At 41.3% G+C, this 27,794-nt stretch overlaps 1 protein-coding gene across 5 annotated transcripts in view; it reads right to left on the bottom strand.

Moving 5' to 3' along the window:
* The window catches only part of MAP3K7CL (MAP3K7 C-terminal like), a 39,177-nt gene extending 13,772 nt beyond the window's left edge, over positions 1 to 25,405 (bottom strand). Inside the window, exons 1-4 of one of the 5 annotated variants that reach the window (XM_032353578.1) lie at positions 25,122 to 25,405; positions 24,558 to 24,611; positions 22,960 to 23,068; positions 10,173 to 10,234 (exon numbers count right to left, since the gene is read on the bottom strand). In XM_032353578.1, the coding sequence (XP_032209469.1) occupies positions 10,173 to 10,234; positions 22,960 to 23,068; positions 24,558 to 24,593 (207 nt within the window). In that variant the 5' untranslated portion in view covers positions 24,594 to 24,611; positions 25,122 to 25,405. The other 4 variants (XM_032353608.1, XM_032353588.1, XM_032353598.1 and 1 more) reach the window with 4 other exon arrangements.
* Positions 25,406 to 27,794: the final 2,389 nt, after the last annotated feature.

Raw genomic sequence — 27,794 nt, 5'->3', positions numbered from 1 at the left:
GACAAAGATTTCTTTAGGTATTGTATTCAGCAACCCCACCCAGGATGTAATAGAAATTCTATGAAGTTCTATAAAATCCTATAAAGTCTGATCAACAAATAAGATGACCCCTCTTATTTATCATGAGGCCTCTGATTAGAGGTTTTCTAAAGGAAATAAAATTTGAAATAAATTTGCATAAAATTTACCTCCATGTGGAACATTTCATATCCAAATTCACAGAAAATCTAATAATAATTGCATTATGGAACATCTTTCCCTTCTGCCCCATGAACACATTTACAACATGAACTCAGCCTGTTGGAACCATTATCATCTCTCTTTATAGAAATAAATTGAAAAGTACTGCCCAGTAATATTACAGTATAATGCACCCCATGAAACAAAGCTCTTGCCAAAGGAATTCAGAACTCCTGGCTCCTCTGGTCTATGTCCTAGAAATCACCACCCCCTCATCAATTTTCACCTGTTACCCTGGCAGATTACCAGGTATAACAGTAAGGAGAATGAAAACAATTTACTCCGGGCACCCTGGCCAAGTTGCTATTAAATCATCTGTATCCTCTGTCCTCACTTGAAAGCCCTAAGACTCTTCGCATCCTATTTCCTGTCCTTACAAACATCATGTAGACTATATTCAGCTCATTCCGTAACTTGCCACCACTTGTAGGTCCCTGAGTCACAAAATCAGCATAGTCACCTATGTGACAGCCAAAAGATTCTAGGATTCTGTGCAAAGGGTTCATGTCCTTAAGAGGAAATAAATGAATGTAGCCACGTACAGGAAGAAATGCCCTTGGCTGCTATGATCAAGAAGGAAAACTGAAAGTTACATATACGTGTGTCTGTGTGTGAACATACAACACTATGTCATAAAGTTATATATATAATTTTTTTAAGTTCACATATATAATTCTCTTAAGAAGAGAATATACATTTACATATATAATTTTCTGAAGAACAGAGTGCTTTTCCCCCCTTAGCTTTCTACTTTGCAATCCATTTTACTAGTGGGAATTTTTTTTGTCTGTTCTGATTTACTGACACTTCTTAATTGTGGGAAATTTGAAGATCTCATGTATAGGTAGTGTGATCGTGCTGCTAAGGGTATTGGGGATAAGGACAATTTCAGAATAGATTCAGTATCCTCATATGCTCTTAGAGGATAATCATGCTACTTACACATAACACTATTTTCAAGATTTCCCACGATTAAAAAGTAGTGCCAATTTAAAAAGGAAGAGCCAAAAATACTTAGTGTTCCGTATCTCAGGGAATAAAAGAATGCCAGGTGTCACTTCAAGCGTTCAGCTCCCACAAGCTCTGACTTCACCCAACCTGGCATGTAACTCAGCACCACTTTCAGTTCTCTCAATTTGTATGAAAGCATTAAAGACCAATAGAGTAGGTTTTCTTAAGCAAGGAAGGAAGTTACGTTGCACAGCCCACCACAACATTGTAAAGTCATTTCATTAGATGCCGGGGGCTGGGAGAGAAGTGGGGGAAATGAGAAGCTATTTAATGGGTATAGAGTTTCAGTTTTCCAAGATGAAAATGTTCTGGAAGTTAGTTGTACAATAATGTGAATAGACTTAACATTACTCAACTGTACACTTAAAAAATCACCAAGAAAATGTGCTATGCGTTTCCACCACAAATTTAAAAAGTTAATGCAAAAAAAGAAAATTATCTTTAGAGCTTTCTACTATTCCTACTCTTCTGGTTTTTTTTTTTAATATATTATTTATTTATTTGACAGAATGAGAGAGATCACAAGTAGGCAGAGAGATTGGGGTAAGCAGGTTTGCTGCTGAGCAGAGAGCCTGATGCGGGGCTCAATCCCCGGACCCTGAGATCATGACCTGAGCTGAAGGCAGAGGCTTAACCCACTGAGCCACCCAGCTGCCACCCCACTCATCTTCTAAGAATTGCTGCAAAGATTCACTTCTAAGAATTGTGGCAAGGATTCGCTATCTGAGGCTCACTTCATATGCAACCTAATGCTCCCTCCTTCCCAAATTTCTCCCCAGGGAACTTAAAGTTTCTCATCCCTTTATGTCTACAGTCATTCATCACAAACCCTAAATGTCATTAGACAAAACAAAGTACCCCTCGCAGCAGGATGCACTGTCCTTGGGAGGCATTGGACGTTTATCCCAGCCAAAGAAACTCATCAGAGCATTTTTAAAATACATACGGTTCCCATCCCAACACGAATTCTGATGAAGAAGAGTATTAAGATATTTAGGTTTAGGGGAGCCTGGGTGGCTCAGTTGTTAAACGTCTGCCTTCGGCTTAGGTCATGATCCCAGGGTCCTGGGATCGAGCCCCACATCAGGCTCCCTGTTCAACAGTAAGCCTGCTTCCCCCTCTCCTGCTCCCCCTGCTTATATTCCTTCTCTCTCTGTCTCTGTCAAATAAATAAATAAAATCTTCAAAAAAGAGAGATATTTGGTTTTATACCCCCCCAAAAAAGTATAGCTATAGGTAATGACATTTTGTTCTGTACAATATAAAACACTGTCACTGCTTGTCACTTGCGTTTGCATGTTTGTGTGTGTGTGTAGCATCCCAAGGTCTTCCCTGAGGGTGACTCTCTCTAACCTTCTTATAACCCCACAAAATAAGAGAGGACATATGACCACCAGCATTCATTGAATAAAATGAAAGTATTTGCCTGAGGAAACAGATTCTTAGAATTTAAACACAAGAATTGGGTTTCTGGGGCAAAAATGGAGCTATCAATGGGTTTATATCATGTGATATTTGAAACACTGGCATTCATGAATTAATCAGTCATGCATGGGTAAAGATAGCATTTAACACATTTTCACACTGAAAACTAAAAAATAATGTAAGACAATACTGGTGGTAACGAATTGAAAAAATCTATTAGCTATTTTTTTTTGAAAATTTTTTGTTTGTTTTGGTTTTTTTGTTTTGTTTTGTTTTGAGATAGAGATCACAAGTAGGCAGAGAGACAGGCAGAGAGAGAGGAAGGGAAGCAGTCTCCCTGCCGAGGAGAAAGCCCAATGCGGGGCCCGATCCCAGGACCCTATCCCAAAACCCTGGGATCACAACCTGAGCCGAAGGCAGAGGCCCCAACCCACTGAGCCACCCAGGCGCCCCTCTATTAGTTTCTTGGGATAAAAATTAACACATATTTTTGCTTTACTGCTCATTGCTTTGTTTCGACTATTCCGTCCAAGAGGCTTTTGTAGTCGTCATTCGCTGGGAACAAGCAAAGAATAAATAAACTCTTCATGTTGACAGGGAATTTCTTTTCACATTAGGAGAAAAAAAATTTTCCTTATTTTATCCATAATTACTACCTCTTCCCACACTCTGGATACATTTCTCCCACACTCCTGCCTAAAGGATGAACTACTGCATCCCAAAGACAAGGAGTCCAAAGATACTTGATTTGAAAGTGAAAAGGTAAAGGTATCCTTCATGCACTAGAGCACGTGTCCTGTGGAATCACAGAGACGACCCTTCATTCCCCTTAATGCTTTGGTATCTAGCCTAATCACAATACAGCAGTTCTAAGAAGGTTAAATCAAGATATTCTCCTAATAGCAACTCAAGCCAACTTTGAAGCACATTTTTCCGAGACCCACATTGAGGTTGGGATGAGGTCAGAGCCCAGGAGGGGGCACTTGCTCCACACTCACCCCCTCTCCTCCTCTCCACCCCATCCCGCAGCTGCCTGAGGATGGAACTTGTAAGGGCTTTAAATTACACACACAGTGAGTGAATTGCTACTACCCCTGGTATCCACCCAATCAACAGGACAGATTTAACAAGATGAAGTAAGAGAGAAACCGCAGGCTCCTGTTCCAAGAATGCTGGCTTGAGCCACACCATCCCATCTCTGCTCTCTGCCTGGGAGTTTATAGCAAGCTCCTCCTGAAATGGACTCCCGTCCTCTGGAAAGCGCCCCGTGGGAAAGAACCAAGCCAAGCATCTTTCTCTGCAAGGGGCAAAGCCAACTTGAGTGCTTCCGTTTTCTACTTGGCTTCTTCAAATACTACTGGCCCCATCTACTTCAAAAAATGTAAGAATTTAACTTTCCTCTCCCAGCTTCCCACACAGAAAATTATATTTAGGAAGCTAAATATTCTACAGTTGCTGAGCAGACTTTTTATTTATTCCTTGAATCTCAGTGTTATCTTTATGGGGGGGGGGGGGTGGAGGTATCTGGTTTGAATTTATGTTGCATTTTAACGTCCCCAAATGAAAAGGTACAATTTGTTAAAACTAAAAGGAAAAAAAAACATCATCAGGACTAATCACAATATTTGAAAACTCTGTTATCTTAGAATTTAAAACACTTCTGAAACTGTTTTAAGAATTGGCACTTCTATAGTATCTACCTGATGGCCAGAGTCAACACTAGTCATTGTACCGCATATTTTCTATAGAATTAAAATGATGGATATTTAAGTCATTTTTATTAACGTAAGCAATATTAAAAGGAGAGATTACTCAAGAGTGTCTCAAACTTTCCAATAAAGCATCTTATTGGATGGCTATTAGGCTTCTCAAAATAAGCAAATAAATAAATAAATAAATAAAAGTAAGATACCATAGTAAAGCTCCAAGGTATCTGGCTATATTTTCCATGTGGTCACAGCAGCCAATGAATGATAAAATACTTTTCAGCATGCGTATAGGGAAGAAAATGCAGACATTTTCAGTGTTTTCTATGGGATTATTTCCTAATTGCGTTTCCAGATGGATGTTCAAGACCAGCATAGCAGAATTCCAGAATACTAAGACTTCCCCATTCGCTCTCATTTTCCTTTCCAAGATATCAAGCAATACACTGACAATAAGACCTTGAAGAAATTTCTGGAGAGACTGTTCGGATAACAAGATATTACAGCACACAACTGGAGCTAGGAAATTGTTTATTTGTGGAGGTGACATCAGTTTCTGGACTTACTAGACTCTGTCTGAGAAAAGGCAAGTTCAGTGTGTACCACAGAGACACCTGTCACTGTCTTCTCAGATTAGAGGACAGGACCTTAGGAAGGACTGAAGCTGTTGCTCAATTTGGCTTGAAAAATAAAGCTATATTGTTTTCAAAGTATCTTAGCTTAATGGAGAGAAGAAAGCATCAGAACCTGTATCCCTAACTCAAATATCCAAAGAGATGATTCTCTTGTCGGTTTACACATACAAAAATAAATGACTAGTTCTTAAATACTTCATTTAAAAAAAAAAAAGATTTCACTAAAGAAGGAAATTAACATAAAGTGAGCAATTATTTTGCCAAGCACTGTGCTAGATCTACTCATTACCACATTTAATTCTCACAAAGTGTGAGATCAATATTGTCTCCACTTTGCAGTTCAGAAAAGTGAGGTTTAGAAGAAGTAAATAATATGCCCCAAATCGTGAAAATGGTACATAGCTGAGATCCAAATTCAGGGCAATCTAATGCCACTGTCTCTATTCCAACCATTGTAATTCCCCATTAAGGAAGTTTGTTACAATTTACTTGTTACCATATTCTCTACCTGATTATGAAAGCATATTTTTCACTGCAATGCAATTAAGACCAGATTACAGCTCAGCTTTGGGTCATCTATAGGTCAAACAACAATCTCCAAAACACAACAATATGGTTAAATTTTAAAACAAACGGGATGCCAACTCAGACCATCCTTCAGAACAAAAAGGGAGGTTGGGCATACCCTTGTTTTCCAATAGAAGGAAACTGGAGCCTAAAGAAAAAAAAGTGATTTTTAATCATTCTTAGAAGTGGACATAGAATTGAGCCTCCTTTCTTTGGACTTTGTGTGCTAAACCAGCTCTACCCAACTACTGCCTCTAATAGCCAGAGAGAATTTAGAAACCAAGTTCTAGGAAAGGAATCTGCATAAAATAGAATCAACCTACCCATTGCCCCCTCGCTGAGGCCTAAGGCCCACAAACAAACATTATAAAGAGATGCTCCTTTTAACACCTACCTTACCCCAAAGTCTCTTGCCCAACCTTTTGCTTTAATAGAGACATCAAGAGAAATGTTTGTCACGGCTATTCTTGCATAGGGCTTTTTTTGGCTTCTGTGAAAATAGAAGTACCATGAATTACATGCTCCAACATGTCCACATTCTTGGCAAAGCAACAGAAAAATCTAGGGGGTCAAATTGTGAGAGACTGTCTACCAAATAGCTACTTTATAGCTCCATTTTATAAACAACACAAGAATGCGTAAGAGATATCAGAAAGTCAGAACCGACTTGACAACGTTGTCCTATAACCACATCAGGGCCACCTCACAAACCAGAAACAAACAAACGAAAAAACCCCTCTACCTATCAAAGTAATTTAAGCACTCCACAGGTTTCCCAAAAGCTATAAGGGAAAGAAAGCTACCAAGATGCAGAATTCCAGATCGAGTCAGAAATAGCAAATTTACTCAGCTCAAAATCTGGCCCTGGGTTTCTCATCTCTAAAGTGGAGACATAATAGTTAGCTTACACGATTATGGCGAGGCTCACATGAGTTTATCTGTGGGGAAACGTCACTTGTCTAGCGACACTGTATGCACGGTGGGATTTAAATCTGAGGCTATGCAGAGAATAGCACTGGCAGTAATCACCTGGCATCATTTATTTTTCATTTGGCAAGTTTTGAAGGCTCCTGTAGAGATAATGAAGACTCAGTTTATCCTCGAGCAAATAGTGACAACCACAAGGCACTTCCTCTGCCTTTGTAACCTAACTTTTATTCTTCCATAGAGGATTATGATGGTCGGTAAAATTCCAAGAGCCATTACTGTGTGATGAAAGCCCATGACACTGACTGTGAAGATGGTCTGTTCCACAGAATGGATTGCTGCTTTCCTACATAAAGCATTTTCATTGCTTCCAGTACAGAGACTTCCTGCTGAATGCCTTAAATTTATACGCTTATGCAAAGCATGGAAAGCAGAATCTGGTTTTAGATGTGATTTTTTTGTCTTAGCTTTCCCCCTCTCAATTCCCACCATTTGGCTTTTGAGTCATTCATGCCCTGGAGTATAGAATAAAGGTAGTAGGTTACCACCCCAGGCAAAGGGGACCCTAACCAAATGGTTAGGACATGGACAACTGGCAGATGTTTATAGCAAATTCGATCAGATCCTTCAGTCAGTAAGCAAGCACTTAGATGATTTTAGGTGTGAAGCTGGGATTGTTCTCTCTATTCATGAAGAGGTAAAACAATACCATATTTTAAGGGTAGGGAATTGGGGGATCAAAACCCATGAGTCAGAAAGTAGTATCTCAACTGCTTCTCTTGTTAAGGATCAATGAAGATGAAATAGTCTCATTGGATTAAAATAACTAAATAGACCTAATTTCTAATGTGTGTGTGTGTATATATATATATATGTATATATATATATATATATATAAAACATAATTAAAACCATAAAACCCAAATGGATCTCGAGATGTTCTAACAGAAAAATGTCTAGAGAATTGCCAAGGGCGCTATGAATATCTTTTAAAGAATAATCTGTGAAACAGGGAAGACCATCAATGTTCCCAAAGGAAAAAAAAAAATGTCAATACAAAAAAAGTAGAATTAATGGGGCGCCTAGGTGACTCAGTTGTTAAGTGTCTGCCTTTGGCTCGGGTCATGATCCCAGGGTCCTGGGATCCAGCCCCCTGCTCAGCGGGAAGCCTGTTTCTCCCTCTCCCCCTCCTGCTGTCTGTGTTCCCTCTTTTACTGTGTCTCTCTCTATCAAATAAATAAATAAAATCTTAAAAAAAAAAACCAGTAGAATTAATGATCGATTGTTGGATGGAGACCATAACCTAAACATGTTTTTCTTGTTTTATTTCCAAAACATGTATACTCGTTATTTTCACCTAGCTGCCATGATAATTAATGAAATAACCTTGAGGTGACAATAAAATCAAGAAGAAAAAAAAAAAAACTGGGACTTGGAGGAGAAATATCTCGTTTTATGTTATAATCTCTAACACCAGTAGCACGTGCACAGCCGTTTTGTGAGGACAGAATGAAAGTGGGGAAAGTTGTGTGTATAGAACACATCGGGCAGCAAAGCAAACTGAGAGCTGAATCGTTCTCCATGGTGAGAAAAAGTGATATTGGAACGATGTTAGCTATCAGGAACTAGGGGAGCTGGGTTGAAGACCCTGCATGGGGAGCAGGAGAAGGAGGGGATAAGGTGGCTGATAGCCACAGAAGAAATCTTCAAGGAGAACAGCTCTGTCCTCTGACAGCTGTGTGGTGATCAGCATAACCCTCCCACTTCCGGCGCTGTCCAGTAATCTCGGCATAACGGATCCCGGTCTGTTCAGCGGACTTTCAGTTGGAGGGCTGTGACGATGCCCAGGACCATGGCAGAGGTAAGAAGGAGGACTCTCCTCCGAGCAGCCTAGTCACGCTGGAGTCTTGCTGGGTTCTTGTTTTTTTTGTTTGCTTGTTTGTTTTTGTTTTTGTTTTTTTTAAGAGACCCTTCCAGTACTGGAACACAGGCTCTTCTGATCTGACCTGGCTACTTCTAGGTTTTTAACTCAGTGCACTGAGTGCTGAAATCAGAACTGGAACCCATCAAAAAGAACATTGCTTGGGTTGCACCAGGGCTCATTTTTGGTTCTTCCCACCTCAGTCAAGGACTGTTCAGGACTGGGGGTCACGAATGTGAATGACGTCAGGATACCAGTCACACCTGCAAATAGGAAAAGCTGTGGGGTGTTAGACAATGGGGGCCATGAGGCCCGATAGGAAGTAGAGGATGCAGATCCCTCCTAAAGGCTTTCAAAATCCATACTTAGAGGGAAAAATAAAGTAGTGACTAAGTAAATATCTGTGTGCCAGATTCAAGTCCCCTATTCAGTTTGTCTAAGTTTGACTGCAAAGTGAGGTGCTCAAGAGCTCGTCTGACCCACAGCCAATATCCGCGTCTTCTGGGCAGAGCCTCTTCCTAAAGCCATCTTCACCTGGAATCACCATATATCATCTAAAGAAAACTGAAATGTCATAAGTCAGCCCCTTTCAAAGGATTCTGGTGTACTAAAATGGGATCTTTTTGATAAGAGCATCCGTACCTAGGCACACAAAATAGTTCTTCTGTGGACCAAAACCACACAGCATTCAGAATGTTTAACTTACAATAATTATATTCTACAGAAAGTTGTCAGAGGACTGGGGAGGGGCTGCGGGCAGAGGAGGGAAAGATTATTCTGAAGCTCCTATCCATCCCCTACCCCCATCCATGACAAGTCACCTCCACACAGTTGGCCCCTAGTCACTAATTCAGAATGGGCAACCAGTGCCATGGTACAGAGAGAGACATTCTCAGCGAAAGACGGCAGGGACCAGCCCTGTTCCCAGGCTCCAGAACTCCTTAAAAGTAGGTGCTTGCCTATTGGGTATTTACCTCAAATATACAGATGTAGTGAACAGAAGGGGCATCTGTACCCCCATGTTCATAGCAGCAATGGCCACAGTCGCCAAACTGGAAAGAACCAAGATGCCCTTCAATGGACGAATGGATGAGGAAGATATGGTCCATATATACTATGGAGTATTATGCCTCCATCAGAAAGGATGAATACCCAACTTTTGTAGCAACACGGACGGGACTGGAAGAGATTATGCTGAGTGAAATAAGTCAAGCAGAGAGAGTCAATTATCATATGGTTTCACTTACTTGTGGAGCATAACAAATAGCATGGAGGACATGGGGAGATGGAGAGGAGAAGGGAGTTGGGGGAAACTGGAGGGGGAGACAAACCATGAAAGACTGTGGACTCTGAGAAACAATCTGAGGGTTTTGGAGGGAAGAGAGGTGGGGAGTTGGGTGAGCCTGGTGGTGGGTATTATGGAGGGCATGTATTGCATGGAGCACTGGGTGTGGTGCATAAACAATGAATTCTGGAACACTGAAAAGAATTTTTTTTTAAAGTAGGTGCTTGCTTACACTATAAATTCTTGATATTCTGGTGCTATAGCCAGATACCCAGACAGGGAGGTTAAATGCGAGTTGCATGACTTTGGAGTTCTAAAAGTAGAAGCCTGGATGACATGACTTGGAAGCTCCCCGCTCTGTTTCCAAGTCGTCCTTTCTCAATGAGGCCACGTGTCCATTCACTACATCTGTGAAGCTAAGGAGGAAAAAGGAAAGACTCTCAATATATCCTTACCTGTAGCTGCTGGTCTAATTCTGGAAAGACCAGAGGAATGGCGTCTTCAGAAGGTGTATCATCTAAAATAAGAAAAATAAAAGGATTCTTCACTATAGAGCTCTTTCTCTCCTGAGGTGGGGGGTGGTGGGGGGGTCCCGTTCTCACCATCTTTGGACTTATACAATTAAATCATCAATATATACTGCTTTAATTATTCTCATCACTTCAGGCGGGGCCACAGAGAATACAAAAAAAAAAAAAGAAAAAGAAAGAAATCTTGTTCATTTTTGATACAAACAGAAGCCTGGAGAGCATAGATGACCCGGCCAAAATTCTGCAAACAAATACCAGAATCCTCCACAGTTCAGTCTGGTGGCTCTACAATTGAGAAGCACTGCTTGTCCTTCAAAATTCTCACAGTAGCCAAAACCAGATTCCCTGGTATGCAAGAAAGTGCTTTAACAAGGCGCTAATGAGGTGACCAGAGCAACCTCAATGGGACAGAAGAATGTGTTAGTGAAAAATAGAAGTTCGACTCTGAGTGACTCCGAAGTTGGCAAGCTTTGATGTCCTTACCACAAACCACCACCACCAGGCAGCAACCCAGTCAGAGAGGTTCTTCCCTGCGCAGGAGGCAGCAGTCCCCACCTGAGGCCCCGTGCACTGCCTTGATGTGGGAGAGCCAAGAGCGCTGAGGGCACTCTGACCTCAACCGCCCTCACTGATGACGGGCAACGGGCAGGTGTTGCTGGATCCAAAGACGTTCTCAGAGGCCTCCAAGGAAACCCGAGAGGAGTTTGGCCTAAAATATTCAAATCACCCCCAAATGTCTTCAAGAACAAACTGGGACCCAGCTGCGCTACAAGAGGACAGCCCCTTGACAGCAGAACCTCCTATGTCCAGGTGGACTCTGGCTCTCCCGGGCCATCCATTCCCGTCTCCTCCGTGTTGGCAACACCTACCCCGAGACAGACAACTCTGAGAATAAGACAAAAGACAAGCTAAAGAATCGTCTAAAAACCGAGTCTCTTTTACATTGTAACAAAAGAAAAGGAAGTTCGTGGCTTTTATGTTCTCACTCTCATAACCCAATCTGTTTATAAAACTGTGCTGTTCTATTTGAACAAGAGCACGACTATGGGCCGTACCCAATGAAGAAACAAGTCTCCTCTCCCTACTCGCTGAAAGCAGAGTCCAGAATAAAACACAGCATGCAAGGAGCTCCTGGCTTCTAAGGCAGTAAGATTCTTTGAAGGCATCAAAGATAATTACCAGAAAGAGAATTCAAAGGAGGACAGTATTTGCCTCTGCCAAGCACCTCACGGGTCACCGCAGTTAATAGCCTCTGGTATATTTTAGTCAAGAGTTGTATAAGAATACTTCCATTTAAAAGTGGCTTACGACAATGATAATGCATCACCACATTTGAATCTCCTTTTCCCTGTACCTATGCCAGACGAGAGATGCCCGCAGGTTCACTAACACTGTTCTGCTTCACAGAGCATGGAGAAATGGAGAAATCTCCCCAGGATCCTTGCTACGGGCTGGAGGACTGCATCAAGAGGACCCAAGGAGATCTGAGCCCCGGCCCTCTGAGTGCTCACTTCCTATTCAGAATGACAACTTCCGCCAGATACTGTGGTTTTCAAGTCCATCCCTTCATCGGCAAAGAGCTGGACAAAAAGCAGAGATATTCACTTACTGCTACTGACCCTTTACAGGTAGCCGTCGTGATGAAACCTATCATTTGTAAAACTAACTTGGGTCTAAGGCAGATTTAAATGTACTTCAATAAAATATCAATAAGCCAGACATCATGATTATGTCAATTCATTGATTTCGAGGCCAGAACAACTTGGCACCGGTAAATGGGAACATATTATACGTTGACACCCCAACCCTAATAATCGTAGATGAACAGGCACTCGTTAGAAGGAGAAACCACTTCTGTAAAGTACCAGAATAGATAGTGCCTTCCAGAATCCTAAAAGTCAGCCAGGAAGGGAGCTCAGGGCTTCCTGGGATTTAATCTACCTTGCTGTCTATGAAGTCATATACCTTCCTGCTTAGTTATAAAAACGAAGAAAGTTATTCAATTGCTTTATTATAGTAAAGTAAGTAGCCAATTCTGATATGACCTGGAATTAATACAGTGCATTATAGAAATCTAATCAAACCGTGGCACTTATATGTAAGCACGCTGATAATTTTGACATGGCTTAAGGCTGGATTTCTTGAGTTTAAAAAAAAAGTCTAACTCACTGACATAGAAACATGTAACAGATGTTGTAATAATGTTGAGCAAAATAAAGATAAGACTTTGGTTAAAGAATGGTTCACGTTGGATTAATCCAAGCGGGAAATGGCAGCGGAAATAAGAAAACCAAAGACAGATGTAAGGAGTCTGGAAGCCAGGGCTGCCTTTCACTGCCCGAGGCCATCTGGTTCAGCAGGCGTCCCTGCCCGCCAGAACTTTCAGGGCTTGTGAAGCCGCTTACAAAGCTGGTCTGAGTTGATGTGCGGTGTGTTTACTTTTAAACAGTGGCTGCCTTCTTTGACTGGTTTTAAAAATAGGCAAGTATTCTAAAAGCAGAATGATGAATCATAGGATTGGGCCAAAAGGAAAGAAGGAAAATGATTCAAGCAGACTAGTAGCACAGCTGTTCTACCAACATTTGGCCAAATCGTTGTAAAACATTTTGACAGTGACATTGGATCGGAGTTCCTGACAGCAGTTAGATTTGTTTTGAAAATTCAGAGGCACAAAGTGGATTGTACAGTAGGTATGCAAGAGACCCTCTCTCGGGCAGATTTGGCTTTTTTTTTTTTTTTTAAAGGAGAGCTGTTATAATATGACAAAATCAGAATGCAAGTACATTTTTATTGAAATATATTTATTTACCAAATAGTCATTGAATGCCTATGACGTACCAGGCAAGTAGTCAGGCTCTTGCTAAATTGGCAAATCACTTTATCATGTTTTTTAATATATTATTATTCTTAAAAGTGATTCATCAGCTTCATTATTCAAAATGCCCCTGTGGGCTTTAATGGACCAAGCAAAGTGTATCCTACAAAATTTTTGAATATTAGAATATAAAGGAAATAATTTAAAGATTTTGGGGGTTTTTTGTGGGTTTTTGTTTTGTTTTGTTTTGTTTTGTTGGGGGGGTTTTTGTTGTTGTTTGTTTGTTTTTTTGTTTTCTTTTTTTTTTTTTGGATAAGCAGATGTTTGCTGTTTTGCAAAACACAACATGACTAAGTCAATGGTACTTAAGATAGAACTTTCTTACTGGTATCCCAACCATTAAGACATGCCATAGTACATTTTATGATGGGCTCGTCCTAGCATCTATGGAACAGCTGTTGAGTTGCTTTTGTGGTTATTCTGTTTCAGATTTCTTTAAACTATCTTCTCTGTGTTTCTCCATGAATCAGATAAGTGGGAACCGCTGGGGCTGTAATCCAAACCCTTGATGTTATTTAGCAATGAGAGCTATGTGGTTAGAGTTTTCAGAGAATGCTGCAGCTGGACAGGGCTAAGCCATCATCCGGTCCAGGAGTCAGTGAAGAGCAAAGGACAAGGGCCCCAACGAAGAAAAAGAGTCTCATAAGATGAAGGGGTATCTCTTTGCCCAGGGTCTCCACTATACTACTCCACTCTCCTTCACTTTCTGGTCCATTGGCTCCAGACTTTTTTATATTTCACGACAGTGCGTTTTCCTCAAAACATTGGGAATCATGCCTTAGAGTGTCCAACTTTTTATTCAGCAGGTGAAGATGACTCAAAACACCTACCATGTGTCGTTAGGATCTCTTTAAGACAGATAGAACATTTTAGCCCCCAAATCTTAAGACAAAGGTAATCAAAGAATTGTGTCCATTATAAATGGATAAATTTAGCTTTAGAGACAAAAGCAAACACACACCAAGGAAACCTCCCTGCCATGCCCTTGTTTCTTCTGTTGTACATCGAAGAAGTGAAAACTTCATCAAAGCCAGACCAGGTCTACAAAGCAGCAGTTGAGAACCACTGTTCTGGGCAACATCTTGACTGGACTTTGGGATCCATTATCTCCCCCTTCCACTGGGCTCTCCAACCTGGGCATAACTGTGGGCAAATCCTTGGCAGGAAGAGTTTAGGTTTCCACACAGAGTAGACCTCAGAACAGAGACAAGCCATGCTCAGAGGACATGCCCCATCCCAATCCCTAACCAGAAACTCAAGAGGCAGCTCTGCCCGGAATCCACTCCATTTGACTGCATTTTCTGTAGTCAGACCTGGCCCCATGAGCCTGTGTCTACGAAGACTCACAGAGACCTTCCCCCAGCTGGGTCCTGCTCCTGGTGTAATGCTCTAACAATGCTCTAACAAGAGGCCTTGAAATTCTTAGAGAGTAGCCCAGTGGTTTTTGTACTGTGCCTCCACAAATTATGTAGCTATCCTGCCAGTTAGTGTCCTGGAGATCATCCTTCAAGGCACCAGGGACAGACTCACACTTAGGAGGCTGATGGTTTAGACAATGGCTACAGTGCCAAGACTCATGCAAAAACGTTCTTGGAACTGTGAAGACTCCTAACCACTCGAGACCCAGTGGATCAATCCACATTCTATAGGACTCAGGTCAGGCACTTTTTAATGTGGACAAGCAACATAATCTCTTCAAGACCTGGTTTCTCCTCCCCTTTCTCAAAAACTTATTAGTAAAGGAATGCATGTCAATTCATTCAGCCTAAAGCCTGATACCTAGGAAATAATCTAGAACAATAATGAATGTTTAATATAACTGAGCTTACTTTCCATTCCTTTTCAGCATAAACCCAACCAAAGGGGTAATGGGGGGCAAGGGACCTGCATGTGGAAGTGTGCACATGAGAGTATGTGTATGATGGTTGGGGGTGAAAGTATTATTCCTCGTCTGAATAATACAGACTGGAGGCAGGGTGAGAATCATTGTTTCTGACTGCTTAGCTCTCCCCATGCTGGTTAAGAGAGATTTCCCTGGTGCAGCCACAACCTCAGGTCTCGTGGGTTTTCTGTCTCCATTTAAATCTGAATTTAGAAAGGGTTTCCCTTTAACTTCCTTATTAAAGCAAACACTTTCTGTATGAAATACTATTTTAAAAACTTCTAATTTATACATGAAAGGTCTTTGAGAACTTTCATTTTAAATCTAAATCAAGATTCATATTTTATTTTTAGAAATAAGTGATCTAAGGTTCTCAACTCACATTACCAATATATCAGAAAAAAGTGCTTACTTCGGCAGCACATATACTAATATATCAAAAAAAAAAAAACTTTTTAAAAATGTCTGTATACCTTGGTTCTTGTTAGAACATCACGTCATTTTGAAACACATCAAAAGCTTTTTGAAATTTTGCTTCCTGCCTGTGAAACATTGGACATGTGAACCCTTCAATACACACTGGATTTTCAGGGCCCATCAAATTAAAAGTGTAGACATGGATACGGATACTGGTATCAGTTTCATATGACACCTAGAAGATTGCCAGTTCTTTATAATTAATAGTAATCATATCACCTCAGCCAGTACCTACAAACAAAATCATACATTAAGGGATTCCTGGGTGGCTCAGTCAGTTAAGCATCTGCTTCCAGCTCAGGTTATGATCTTAGGACCCTACCACTGAGACCCTCATCAGGCTCCTTGCTCAGCAGGGAGTCTCCTTCTCCCTCTCCCTGCCACCCGCCCCCCTGCTTGTGCACACTCTCTCTCTAACAAATAAATAAATAAAATCTTTAAAACAAACAAAAAAAAAGATCATACATCAAACAGACTGAATTTCTCCACACAGAGAGACCTGATTCAGTTTAAAGACAGGTTTTATGTTTCTTAGAAACATACATCTAGCCACTATTATTGTAGCTATGAGTTTGTGAATCTTACCAGTTTATTCTTTTGTAAGAATATTTTTACTTATTTAGCTTACAACATATTTTCCCAGAAACATTTGCTTCGAAAAGAGCCAGTTGGAGATCTATTTATTTCGCAGCACACCACCAGATAAACTTATCTCGACATTTCCTCTTTCCTGCTCTATAAAAATACAACGCAACTAACCCTTCTCTACCATTTCCCATGACTACTGAGAAAGCTCTTTGCTGTCAGAAACAATCATGCTTCTCTCTCATTACACGGCCCCTACCTTCAAACAGGTAATCAAGCAAAATCAGCCCCAAGGGCCCGGCTTTGAACCCCTTCCTACTACTTATTAACAGCTTGATTTGAGGTAAGTTCCTTAACCTCCCTTAGCCAACGGTCCGCATCTGTGAAATGGGTATAATGACATCCTCCCACAGAGCTGCTGCCAGTCTCATCCTTAAGCAACAGATACAAATGCATAAATCCGGCTGTATCTCAAAGAAACTTCATCCGTATCAGAATAACAAACTCAAAGTGGTTACAGATATTATATTATTGATTTTATAGTATTTGACGATTATGTTTCTACTATGGTTCTCAACTGCATGCTTTGTAAAAGATGTAAATATAGGAGATCCCTGCCCCCTCAACTCCCCCCAGATGGACACATGAGGGCTTTTGACTGCTTGTTGTTACAGAGTGCTAAAATAGCTTTGGAGGCAGGGTCAGAGTTAGGAAAGGTCACTTGAAAGAGCCCCAAACGGCTCCCTGAGCCCCTATTCTTCTAAACACCATCCGGACCCTTCACTGGCTGGTAAAATTCCAGGGGGAGCTTTAAACCTTGACTTCCTACCAATTCCCCTGTGGGTATTTAAAAAATAAAGAAAAAATATATGGGGGGGGAAATACCCCGAGAGTTTATTTGTTTGTTTTTAAAGTAAACCTCAATATTCATTCACTTAATGCTTAGTGTGAATGAGGCTTTCCAGTCTTTCCAGAGATACAAGGATTGAGACCATGGAGCCAAAGAAGACAGAAAGCATTAGGGTCCTGAGGAGGGAGAGGGAAATAATTCTCAAAGCTACCAAAGGTAGAAAAAGTCTAAGGAAAACAATGATGACAAGAGACCTTTCACCGGCGTCACGATTCTGCTGAGAACCAGTTGTGCACGTGCACACTCGACATTCACACAACGGCCAGTGAAATTAGATTCAACGTTCACTACTTCAGCTGCTCGACACAATTCCCGCTGCCACACAAACACCCTGATATGTGAGGAGAATAGTAGTACTTCAAAGAGATATTGACAGAATGGGTCTTGGATTTTTTTTTTAACTAAGTGTCATATGATTAATTCATGGCCAGATATGAAAAATTCTAATAGTCTGAAAGAATTTTTTTAAAAACAAAATGTTGAGGGGCACCTGGGTGGCTCAGTGGGTTCTGCCTTCGGCTCAGGTCATGGTCGGAGGGTCCTGGGATCAAGCCCCACATCGGGCTCTCTGCTCAGCAGGGAGCCTGCTTCCTCCTCTCTCTCTCTCTCTGCCTGCTCCTCTGACTACTTGTGATCTCTGTCTGTCAAATAAATAAATAAAATCTTTTTAAAAATAAAATAAAACAAAATAAAATAAAAACAAAATGTTGAAAGCTACCGTATTGGGCTGATACTAGTATACTTGACTCCTCCTAAAATAATAATAATAATAATAATAAACCCTAAAAACTTAACAACAACAACAAAAAAGCCCCAAAGCCAAGGTCTAAATTTACACATGAGTGTAGCAGATTTAATAGCTTGACTGAAATAAAGGAAACTCTCAAGTAATGAACACGAAATCCTCATGTCTGTCCAACTCCAAATTCTCTCCAACTGGAGAAGAGCCAGTGATTCTCTAATAACCCAAGAGATGGGATTCATGTTTCTATTCTGCACACTTTCTATTGGGAAAACTAACTCCAGAAATATCCTAATTTAGAAAGTTAACTCTTTGGAATTCCCAGGTTAGAAGTAATGCCAATCATATCATTAGTTTATTAAAAAGAGTCATTGATGCCTTCAGGAACTGTGGTTAGCTGTGTTACTTAATGAAAGGTTCTGATGATGGGCTAGAAGTGGTGATTGTATTTTAAAGAGCTTTTTCTACACCACTACCACCACCCCCCCCCCCCCACTTCCCCGCTAAAAACTTGTTTCCTGTATTTAAGCCCCTGGAGGTCCACAGTCTATCTGGAGTTTGTGGCACATTCTGCTATCAATAGACTATGATCAACGCCCCATCCAGAGCCAGTCTGTCAACAAGTCCTTTCAACCCTCCCTTCATAACGCTCTGAATTCAGGCATCCCATTCCATCGTCTGATCTAGGCACTCAGTACTTGGTCTCTGTACCATTACAAAAAGCCTCTTCCGCAAAAGCCTCTTCCGCGGCGCTTGGGTGGCTCGGTGGGTTGAGCGTCTGCCTTCGGCTGGGGTCATGATCCCAGTGTCCTGGGATCGAGCCCGAGTCAGGCTCCCTTCTCGCCGGGAAGCCTGCTTCTCCCTCTCCTTCTGCTCTTCTACCTGCTTGGGCTCACTTTCATTCTCTCTCTCTCTCTCTCTCAAATAAATAAATAATATTAAAAAAGAAAAAAAAGCCTCTTCCATTCTCTCCTCTCTATCCATTCCAGACTATTCAACCAACCGAACATTTACCATTTTCATCCTATCACTCCCTTGCGCAAGAACTTTAGACACTCGATTTTTTCGGATCAAATCCAAACCCTGTTGTTGAACTTTTAGGATTATATTATTAACCCTAGCCAATGGCTATATACACAGATATTCCAGGTAAAACTCAAAGCAGGTTCATTAAATGATACGCCACTCTTCTACCCCCCAGACCTCTGCTCCAGCTGATGAGAATTTTACTATCTCATGAATATATCATGCCTTCCTGACCTTTAGGTTTTGCTCAGCCTTTCTGTTTGGAAGGAAAAGGAAGAATTTTTAAAAGTTATATAGCCCATGGGGTGCCTGGGTGGCTCAGTGGTTAAAAGCTGCTACCTCCAGCTTGGGTCATGACCTCAGGGTCCTGGGATCTAGCCCCTCATTGGGCTCTCTGCTCACGGGGAGCCTGTTTCCTCCTCTCTCTGTGCCTGCCTCTCTGCCTACTTGTGATCTCTGTCTGTCAAATAAATAAATAAATAAATAAATAAATGTTATATAGCCCCCCTTTTTTTTTTACCTGGTACCCAGAGATGGGTCCTTTCCTACACTGCCTTTTAATACCCCACACTTCTTCAAGAGCAGGTTGAATATCACATCTCCCAAGAAGTTGTTCAAGCCACAGATATTTTTCCCCCAACTCTCTTTATGAAACCTATGGGAGGGATCATGGCATACTTTGCATTTGCACATCTCACTCACCTGTGGCAGAGTGCAAGAGCATAGAAACTAAGTTCAGCTCATTGATAAGAGGAAAGACGGGGGTACCCAAAATCCACCAATCGCATAACCACTCTCTACATAATCTCAGGCCAGTTGTACTATAATCTCCATCGTGACATTAAGTGGATGTGGAAGATGTAGGTGAGACATAAAACTGCTTAAGACATCTAGATTTTCCTTAATACTCCAGAACCGATTATCATAAGTACAAGGACCATTTGAGTCCTGAATCTGTGTCAAGCACTATGCTAAATGCTTTCCCTATATAGTGATATTTAATTGTTATAACCACTGCATGACTTATCACTATATACATCTTGTGGGAAACTGAGGTTCAGCAAAATTGAGTGACTTGCCCAAGATCACACACATCGTGATAGATAGAGATGGGTCTAGAAACCATGTCTCCGGGATTCCAAAGCCCTATGTCCTTAACCTCTACACCAAATCATGTCAGAAAAATAGGCAAAAAAAATTCTAAAATAACTAAAGGAATGAGCACTGTATTAGACTCATAAGAAATGAATAAATTTAATATTAACAGGCAAAGAGGTCTCTTTTCTCATGGACTCTGCATACCCCTCAATGATCAGTCCATAAATATGGAATTACTTCCCAAAATTCCATCTAGTTTCCCTATTTACCATGGGAATCTAGGATGTTTGCCTTTGTTTTCCCTCTAAATGTGTGCTCTAGAATGCGCTGGAATTCAAAAGGCATGCACAGGGTGCGTGACTGCAAGTGTCGCTCAGTGTGACACTGCACAGGCTCCTTACTCAAGAATTCAGAGGGAGTGTCTCCAAATATCTGAGAAGCATCTTTCTGTGTACTCACGACTTCACATGCATACAGAAATACAGATTGCTGGGCCTCCATCTGTCCCTACTGTCCCAGAATATACAAGAGTAGGGCCTTGGAACATGTATTTTTGGTGAGTACTCTCAGGTCATTATTTTAAGAAAGGCTGAGAAACACAGAAACCTACTCCTGCCTTGGATTCTCAAGTTAGATGCCTTTTTAGAGATGTGAGGACACACAGATCACAGGGGAAAAAAAATTTTTTTTAATTGTAACCGTTTATTTATACATCTTCCCATGCATCTTTTTGTGGAGCTAGAGAGTAGGGATTACTTAAACAACAACCCCTTTTGGAAGCTCCCGTATCAATAAACATGAATTTTGAAAGTGGGCATTCTTGGGACGTTTGAAAGACTGGGAAGAATCAATCTAAACTCACTGATTTAAAAAAAAAAAATGTAAGAGCTCCTAGTCAGGGGCTGATACCATTCAAAGGATGGTGGCAAATTAATGACAAGTTGTGTATCTTGTATTTCAAGGAAAAATCTATGCTGCTCAAAGATCAAGATCCACCTCTCCATGGCTCTTTTCTGTACATAAACTAAATTATGTTAATATAAAGATGAGGAGGGCGCCTGGGTAGCTCATACAGCTAAGCATCTGCCTTTGGCTCAAGTCATGATCCCAGGGTCCTGGGATCGAATCCCGCATCAGGCTCCCTGCTCAGTGGGGAGTCTGCTTCTCCCTCTGTTCCTCCCCCCTGCTCATACGCCTTCTCTCTCTCTCAAATAAATAAATAAACAAACAAAATCTTAATAAATAAATAAATACAACAAAGAAGAAACAGTATATGCATTTGTCTCACCCAAAATTATGATATAATAACACTGCTTGGAATAACTAACCTTTATGTACCGAAATTGTCTTTGTAAGACTGCTGATTGTGACCAGACTTGTTCTGCTCACATGGCACATAATCACAAGGAAGTAAATTATACTTCTCTGTCCCTAGATTTGGGGGCTCACATGTATCTGTCTTGAAAGCAAACCACTCAAGCATGAACTATTCCTCAAAATCTTACATTTATGAAATGCATGAAAGCAGGAGGGGTTCCTCTTTTTCTTTTTAGAGTAGTGATATAGAATAATAGAGTTCAGATTCATAAGTCTAGAGACCTGCATTTAAATCATAATTCTATTACCTACTAACAGTGTGGTCTCTGGACCTCAAGCTCTGTGTCTGCAAATTGGCAATACTAATGTCTATATTACATGGTTATTTTTGTTAACATTTACTTATTTATTTAAGTAATCTCTCTACCCACTGTGAGGCTTGAACTCAGGAGCCTGAGATCAAGAGTCACATGTTCTACCAACTGACCCAGCCAGATGCCCCTACATTGCATGGTTATTTTGAAGATTTAAAATAATACATATGAATGCCTAATACAAAAGAGAAATGCGAAATGCAATTAATGTTAGTCATCCTTTCCTTGTTGGGTTGGGTGGTTTGCCTTTTGGGAGGATTTCCCGTTACCACTGCATTTCAAGGCAACCCCTGAGCAGAGATATAGGACAACAGCAGGCCATTGGGAAGAGGTTTGAAAGAACAGGTGACGGAGAGTCAAGGCTTCACCTCTTCTCTCTCTAGAACAAATCCTCTGCGGGGGGCTGCACGGTCCAGGAAAATGGAGGCAGATGTACCGTCACCATAATCACTTGGTATTAGTGAAACCTGAATTGGCTGGGTAATGTCGGACTTCACAGAGCCCAGATCCTTACTCTGCATTATTTGGGGGATAAACTTGCTTCTTCTCAATTATTACTTCTTAAAATATTACCCCTCGAGGGGCAGCATACAAAGAAAAATAGATGACTGATTGACGGATAGATAGGTAAATAGACTCAGTCCTCCAAAGTCCCAAGGTTGAAAGAGAAATGTTTGAGTGTGTGATATGGATTTTATCAGATGACAGACTGACAGCCAAGGCTGATGCCAGCGAAAGAGATCCAAGCGTTCCCTTCCTCGCGTCTGTGAACTCACACCACCTGAGGTCCCCATCATAGGGGGTGTAATTCAATATGTGTGTTAAGAGGTCACTGAAGGGCTCTAAGTGTGGCAGCCTCACCTCAGACCTTACTATTTCAAGAGGGTCTGCCTCACCTGTCCCATTCATCACTCTTGGCTGAAGTCTGTTTGTTCAGCCGGAAGTGTGGGAGCAGCAGTGAGAAACCAGCATTTGGAACTCGGGCTCCAGGAAATGCTGCTGGAACCGGGACAGGGATTATTTTTACATCACCTAACCAACTGCCAGAGCTTTAATAAACGTCTCCTCACACAGTTTCAATGATGACATACATTGCAATTGTTAGAAATTGTTATAGCTCCGGGAATTTTATGCTAAAAGAAAGTTAAATAGGGAAAGCAAAAAGTGCTAAACAACTCCTCTGGTTGTGCTAAAACAGCCAGACATCAGAGGCGGGAGACGGAGGGTGGGGGGAGCTGGGGGGGGGAGCACCCCCAGAGGCATTTCTGGAAGCCACGCTCCAATAATGCTTGATGAAAAATCACACACCCCATCATTAGGTCATGGCAGGCATGCTTTTTTTAAACATCCTCTGTGGAGCAGGAAAGGATGACCACAAAGCAGTGACAGGCAGGGAGATGGCCCCCGCCCCGGGTACAGAGCTTACCTGAGGCATTATCGAGGCTGAAAGCAATGCGTACTGGCTTATCCGCAGGTACCCTGGCTGTGCTGATCATGTGGGCACCTGAGCCTTGGCCTTCCCCTGGGTCTTCCAGCTGTAAGGACAAGGGAGAGCCATTGTCACTTACCCAAGTCATCCCTCAAATACTCAGAGGATCTTGGGAATTGGAGGGAAAGTTAGTAAGCATTGCATTCATATTTTGAAGATACTCTCAGTTCCTAGCTCTCTTTCCCTACATGGAAAGTATTCACCTGCCCCTTTTAAAATTCTTTTTCTGTCTTATAAAAAAAATTGTTTTGGAAATACATATCTAGAATAAAATATACAACGTAGAGCAAAATCTCCACCCACCTCACTTTTTTAGTATCTCTTCACACTGACTGATCTAACCCTGGCCTTCAAGTTCTTATATAGTGTTTTATTTTTAATTGAGGAGGATAAAGAAGTCCTAATAGGGCATCAGATGGCTTCATATTAAATTAGCTTCTCACACTCAAAAGCCTAAATTGGACCTGAATTATTGATCTGAATTATTGAGTGATAAAGAATGAATATCAAGAACCACTTCAAGAAATCCAAAGACATTTTAAAATATCCCGCAGTTGTAATATGAATATTATGTGCTTTAAATATCTAGTTAACTACTTATAAATCTATCAAATTTTTATCAGGTTGCACATCTTAACAATGCATTGTGCAAGCAAAAAAAAAAAGGACTTAAAAACATCCTACAGATGTTTCACTGTACCTGCTAAATTATCATTAATAAACTCAGATTGAATGAATGGAAAAACATCCTACAGATGAGTTGGGATGGGCAAAAATACATGCATATTTCCTTGTTATAATAATAGAATTTAGCCCAAATACATTTTAACCAAGATATTTGATAATTTTTGTTCAGTGGGACTAAGGAAAAGAGATTGTTATGAATACATGATATCTTCATTATTTAAACACACATATGCAACTTTTCTATTTTTAATCCTGCTTCCCCTAAACTCTCTACTTTCCTTCTCATGTAGACCATAAAGCAAAAGCTCTGAGTGATATTTTTAGGAAAACGTCTCTAAAAATGGCAAAATATAAATCATCTCTTTAACCATCCCCAGCAAGATTCTGGGAACTGTTTAGCAGGACATTTTCTCAGAGCAAGGTTTCCGACTCTTTCCCATAACTTTTTTGTATCTAAAAATAGTGTCTAGAACACTGAATTTGTTTTTACACATATTTATAGAGCAAACTCGAATGCATATATATATACACACACACACATACACACATATATTTAGACATACATAGATATGGAATCATCCTACCCAGTATATGGAAAGAGAACAGGCTTATACTAAACACCTAGTAGAGCTTTGGAGAAAAACCGGCAGCTGTTTATCACCCAGTTAGAATCGTATTTGGCCCATTCATTTAAAACCACAAACAGCAATGAACCATAAAGCACTCCGAGTCATGTCCTTCTAAGTTAGAAAGAAAAATAATAACATGAAACATTCAACTTAAGAAAAGGGTAATATAAAATTGCTGTTACTTGACTCTGGATTTGTTTTATCTTAGCTCTGACATACATTTCTGTGTAGTCTCCTCTGCTTAGAATCAACCATCTTGTTAGCCACCTGTTCCTAGGGAATAGAACAGACTGTCTCAAATTTAACAAAACAAACAATAAAAAAAAAAAAACCTTAAAGTTGTAGCTAAGAGAAAAAGTCTGACTGTTATACACTGTACCATCACCAACCCATCATATCCTAACATCTAAGGATGAAAAGCTCTGCTCTTTTGGCTCAATCTCCCAATGCTTTCCTGCACCAAGAAATAAAGCACGAGAGGTGGGAATTTGCCTCAAGGTTTCCAGCGCGGGGAAATGAAACTGATAAACACAGCTCGTAAGAGCCCCTCCCCTCCACACAACCGAGAACATCTGTCTGCCTTGGAAAGGATGACAGCGGCCAAGTGGGGTGGATTTTGAGTTCCTCACGGTGTCAGCCAGGAGAGCCCCTCAACCAACTTGCCTTTTCATCACACCGCCTGGGGAAATGGACCACTGATTCCTCCTCTAGGCTGTACCAGGGCTTCGGTTAAGTTGCTGGTGCCCCGAGCGTTTCGTTCGGTTTCCACACCTGTTGCCTTACCTCACTTAGTTGAGTGTCTGCACTTGTGTCATCCAGGGCCAGCCACTGCCTTGGCCAGTCGTTGCCTTTGTGGAGTGAAGACCTAGTAAGAGAGCAGGCTGCACCTGCTGCATAGCAGTCACGGGCAGTCTGAGGAGCAATGACAGCTGTCAGAGCACGTCACTGCTACCTGCTCTCCCCCAGACCCCGCGTCCAACGGGCCTCCCTGTTCCGCTTCCCTCCGCAACCCCTCTCTCCTTTCCTTGCCTCTCCACCAGCCAGGATGTGGTCATGCTTCTAGAAAAAGCAAGTGCAAAAGAAAACCCTCCTCCTGTCAGAGGCATTGATAAACAGCAAGTTGTGGAGAGTCCAAATGTTTTAATTCATTAGTCCTGGCAAACCTAAAATACAAACAGACTTGCTTCACAAGACAGGAATGTCTTCAGCGTGACCCAATCGGTGTCTGTGTCTATTCCAGCAAACTGGCAAAGATAGCATGACTCTAGTCAGCAAAAATGTCGGCAGCTCCAATCGGCTCAGCAAGACCCGGCCAACTCGGACAAGCCGCAGGCTGACTCTCAGATGCTAGCAGCAAGGATCCCGGTTAAGAACGTGGGGCTTGAGATGGACGCGGATGGGCTCGATGACTCCATCCCATCTACAAACACACCCGACTGCAAAACCAGTCCATGGGGAAAAGGAATGGAGCATTTCACTTGTTCATCCTCTTTAATAGCTATAAATCTGCAGGTGCTTTAGTTTAAGAGTTGGATCATGATGTTGAGTGAGGTTGAATAATTAAAGATAAACAAGTACAAGCCATAGACAGAAAGAGTTGTCTTTGCAAACGAAGTACCAGATAAAGAGCCAGTGTCCAAAATCCGAAAAGAACTCTTTAAACGGTAGGAAAGCAAACAAACCAATTTTTTAAAATATGCAAGAGATCTGAACAGACGCCTCACCAAAGATACACGATGGCAAATAAGCATGCAAAAAACTGCTGAATGCCACAGGTCATTAGAGAACTACGAACGTGAGTAACCAGTACACACATATCAGGATGGTCAAAACCAAAACAAGGACAGCAACCCAATACTGCTGAGGACACATAATGGCCCGGCCAGCTTGGAAGACAATTCGGTAGTTTCTCACAAAACTAAGAGAACTCTTAGTTCTCTTAGTTCTACCCTATGACCCAGCAGTCCTGCTCCTTGGTATCTACCTAAGGGAGTTGAAAACTACTGTCCACACAAAAACTCACACCCGGATATTTACGACCACTTTCCTCATAATTGCCAAAACCCAAAGCCAGACAAGGCGTCCTTTGGAAGGTGAATGGATAAACCAGCTGTGGTCCATCCAGATAGGGGAATCTTATTCATGATAAAAAGAAAAGAGCACTCAAGCCACAAAAAGACATGGAAGAAACTTAAGTGTGTATCTTTAACTGAAGGAACCCAATGTGAAAAGGCCAGAGACTGGGGGCACCTGGGTGGCTCAGTCTATAAGCATCTGCCTGGGGGCGCCTGGGTGGCTCAGTGGGTTAAGCCTCTGCCTTCAGCTCAGGTCATGATCTCAGGGTCCTGGGATCGAGTCCCGCATCGGGCTCTGCTCAGCGTGGAGCCTGCTTCTCCCTCTCTGCCTACCTGTAATCTCTGCCTGTCAAATAAATAAAATCTAAAAAAAAAAAAAAAAAAAAAAAGCATCTGCCTTTGGCTCAGGTTATGAACCCAGAGTCCTGGTATCAAACCTCACATCGGGCTCCCTGCTCAGGGGGAAGCCTGCTTCTCCCTCTCCCAGCACCCCCGCTTGTATTCCCTCTTTCTCTCTCTCTCTGTCAAATAAATAAAATCTTAAAAAAAAAAGAAAGAAAGAAAAATAAAAGGTTACAGACTACATGATTCCAACTATGCAACACAGGGAAAGGCAAGATTAAGAAGACAGAAAAAATCAGTAGTTGCCAGAGGTTCAGGGGAAAGGCAGCAGCGTGGGTTAAACAGGTGGGACTTTTAGGGTAGTGAAACTATACCAGTGATGCTGTACTATACTATACTATACTATACTATACTATACTGTACAGTGATACTATAATGGTGAATACATGTCATTAGACATTTGTCAAAACCCACAAAATATACAACACCAAGAGTGAACCCTAACCCAAACTGTGGACTTTAGTTAATAATACTGTCTCTATCCTGCTCATCATTAGTAACAAATGTACCATACTAAGGCCCGATGTGAATATAAGTGGGAAAAAGCATCAGGAGGGTATAAGGGAAACCTCCTTTTTATTTATTCTTTTCTGTAAGCCTAAAACTGCTCAGAAAAAGAAGTTTAATAAATAAGTAAAAGGACTTAGCAGATTGTTGCTCAGTCAGTTGATCTCAGCCCAGGTTGTAATCTCGGGGTGGTGAGTTCAAGCCCCTCACTGGGCTCCATGCTGGTCATGAAGCCTACTTAAAAAAAAAAGTGGGGGGGTGCTAATTTCTTATGATATCCACAGCAATAAGCTACACAGATTCAGATAATTAGAGCCTTCACATAGAAACCTATTTGCATTTCTAACGGCAATTCTTTACAGGAATCATTATTACTCTTGTTGTTTTATGGTTAATAATATCACCTGACATAATACATTATAATTTATCAAAGGAATCTTATCCACTATCTCATCCTCACCTTCCCTGTAAT

Source organism: Mustela erminea, chromosome 1 (assembly GCF_009829155.1).
Source record: "Mustela erminea isolate mMusErm1 chromosome 1, mMusErm1.Pri, whole genome shotgun sequence".
Lineage (NCBI taxonomy): Eukaryota > Metazoa > Chordata > Mammalia > Carnivora > Mustelidae > Mustela > Mustela erminea.
The sequence above is the reverse complement of the archived record's forward strand: the minus strand, read 5'-3'. Positions and strand labels throughout refer to the sequence as shown.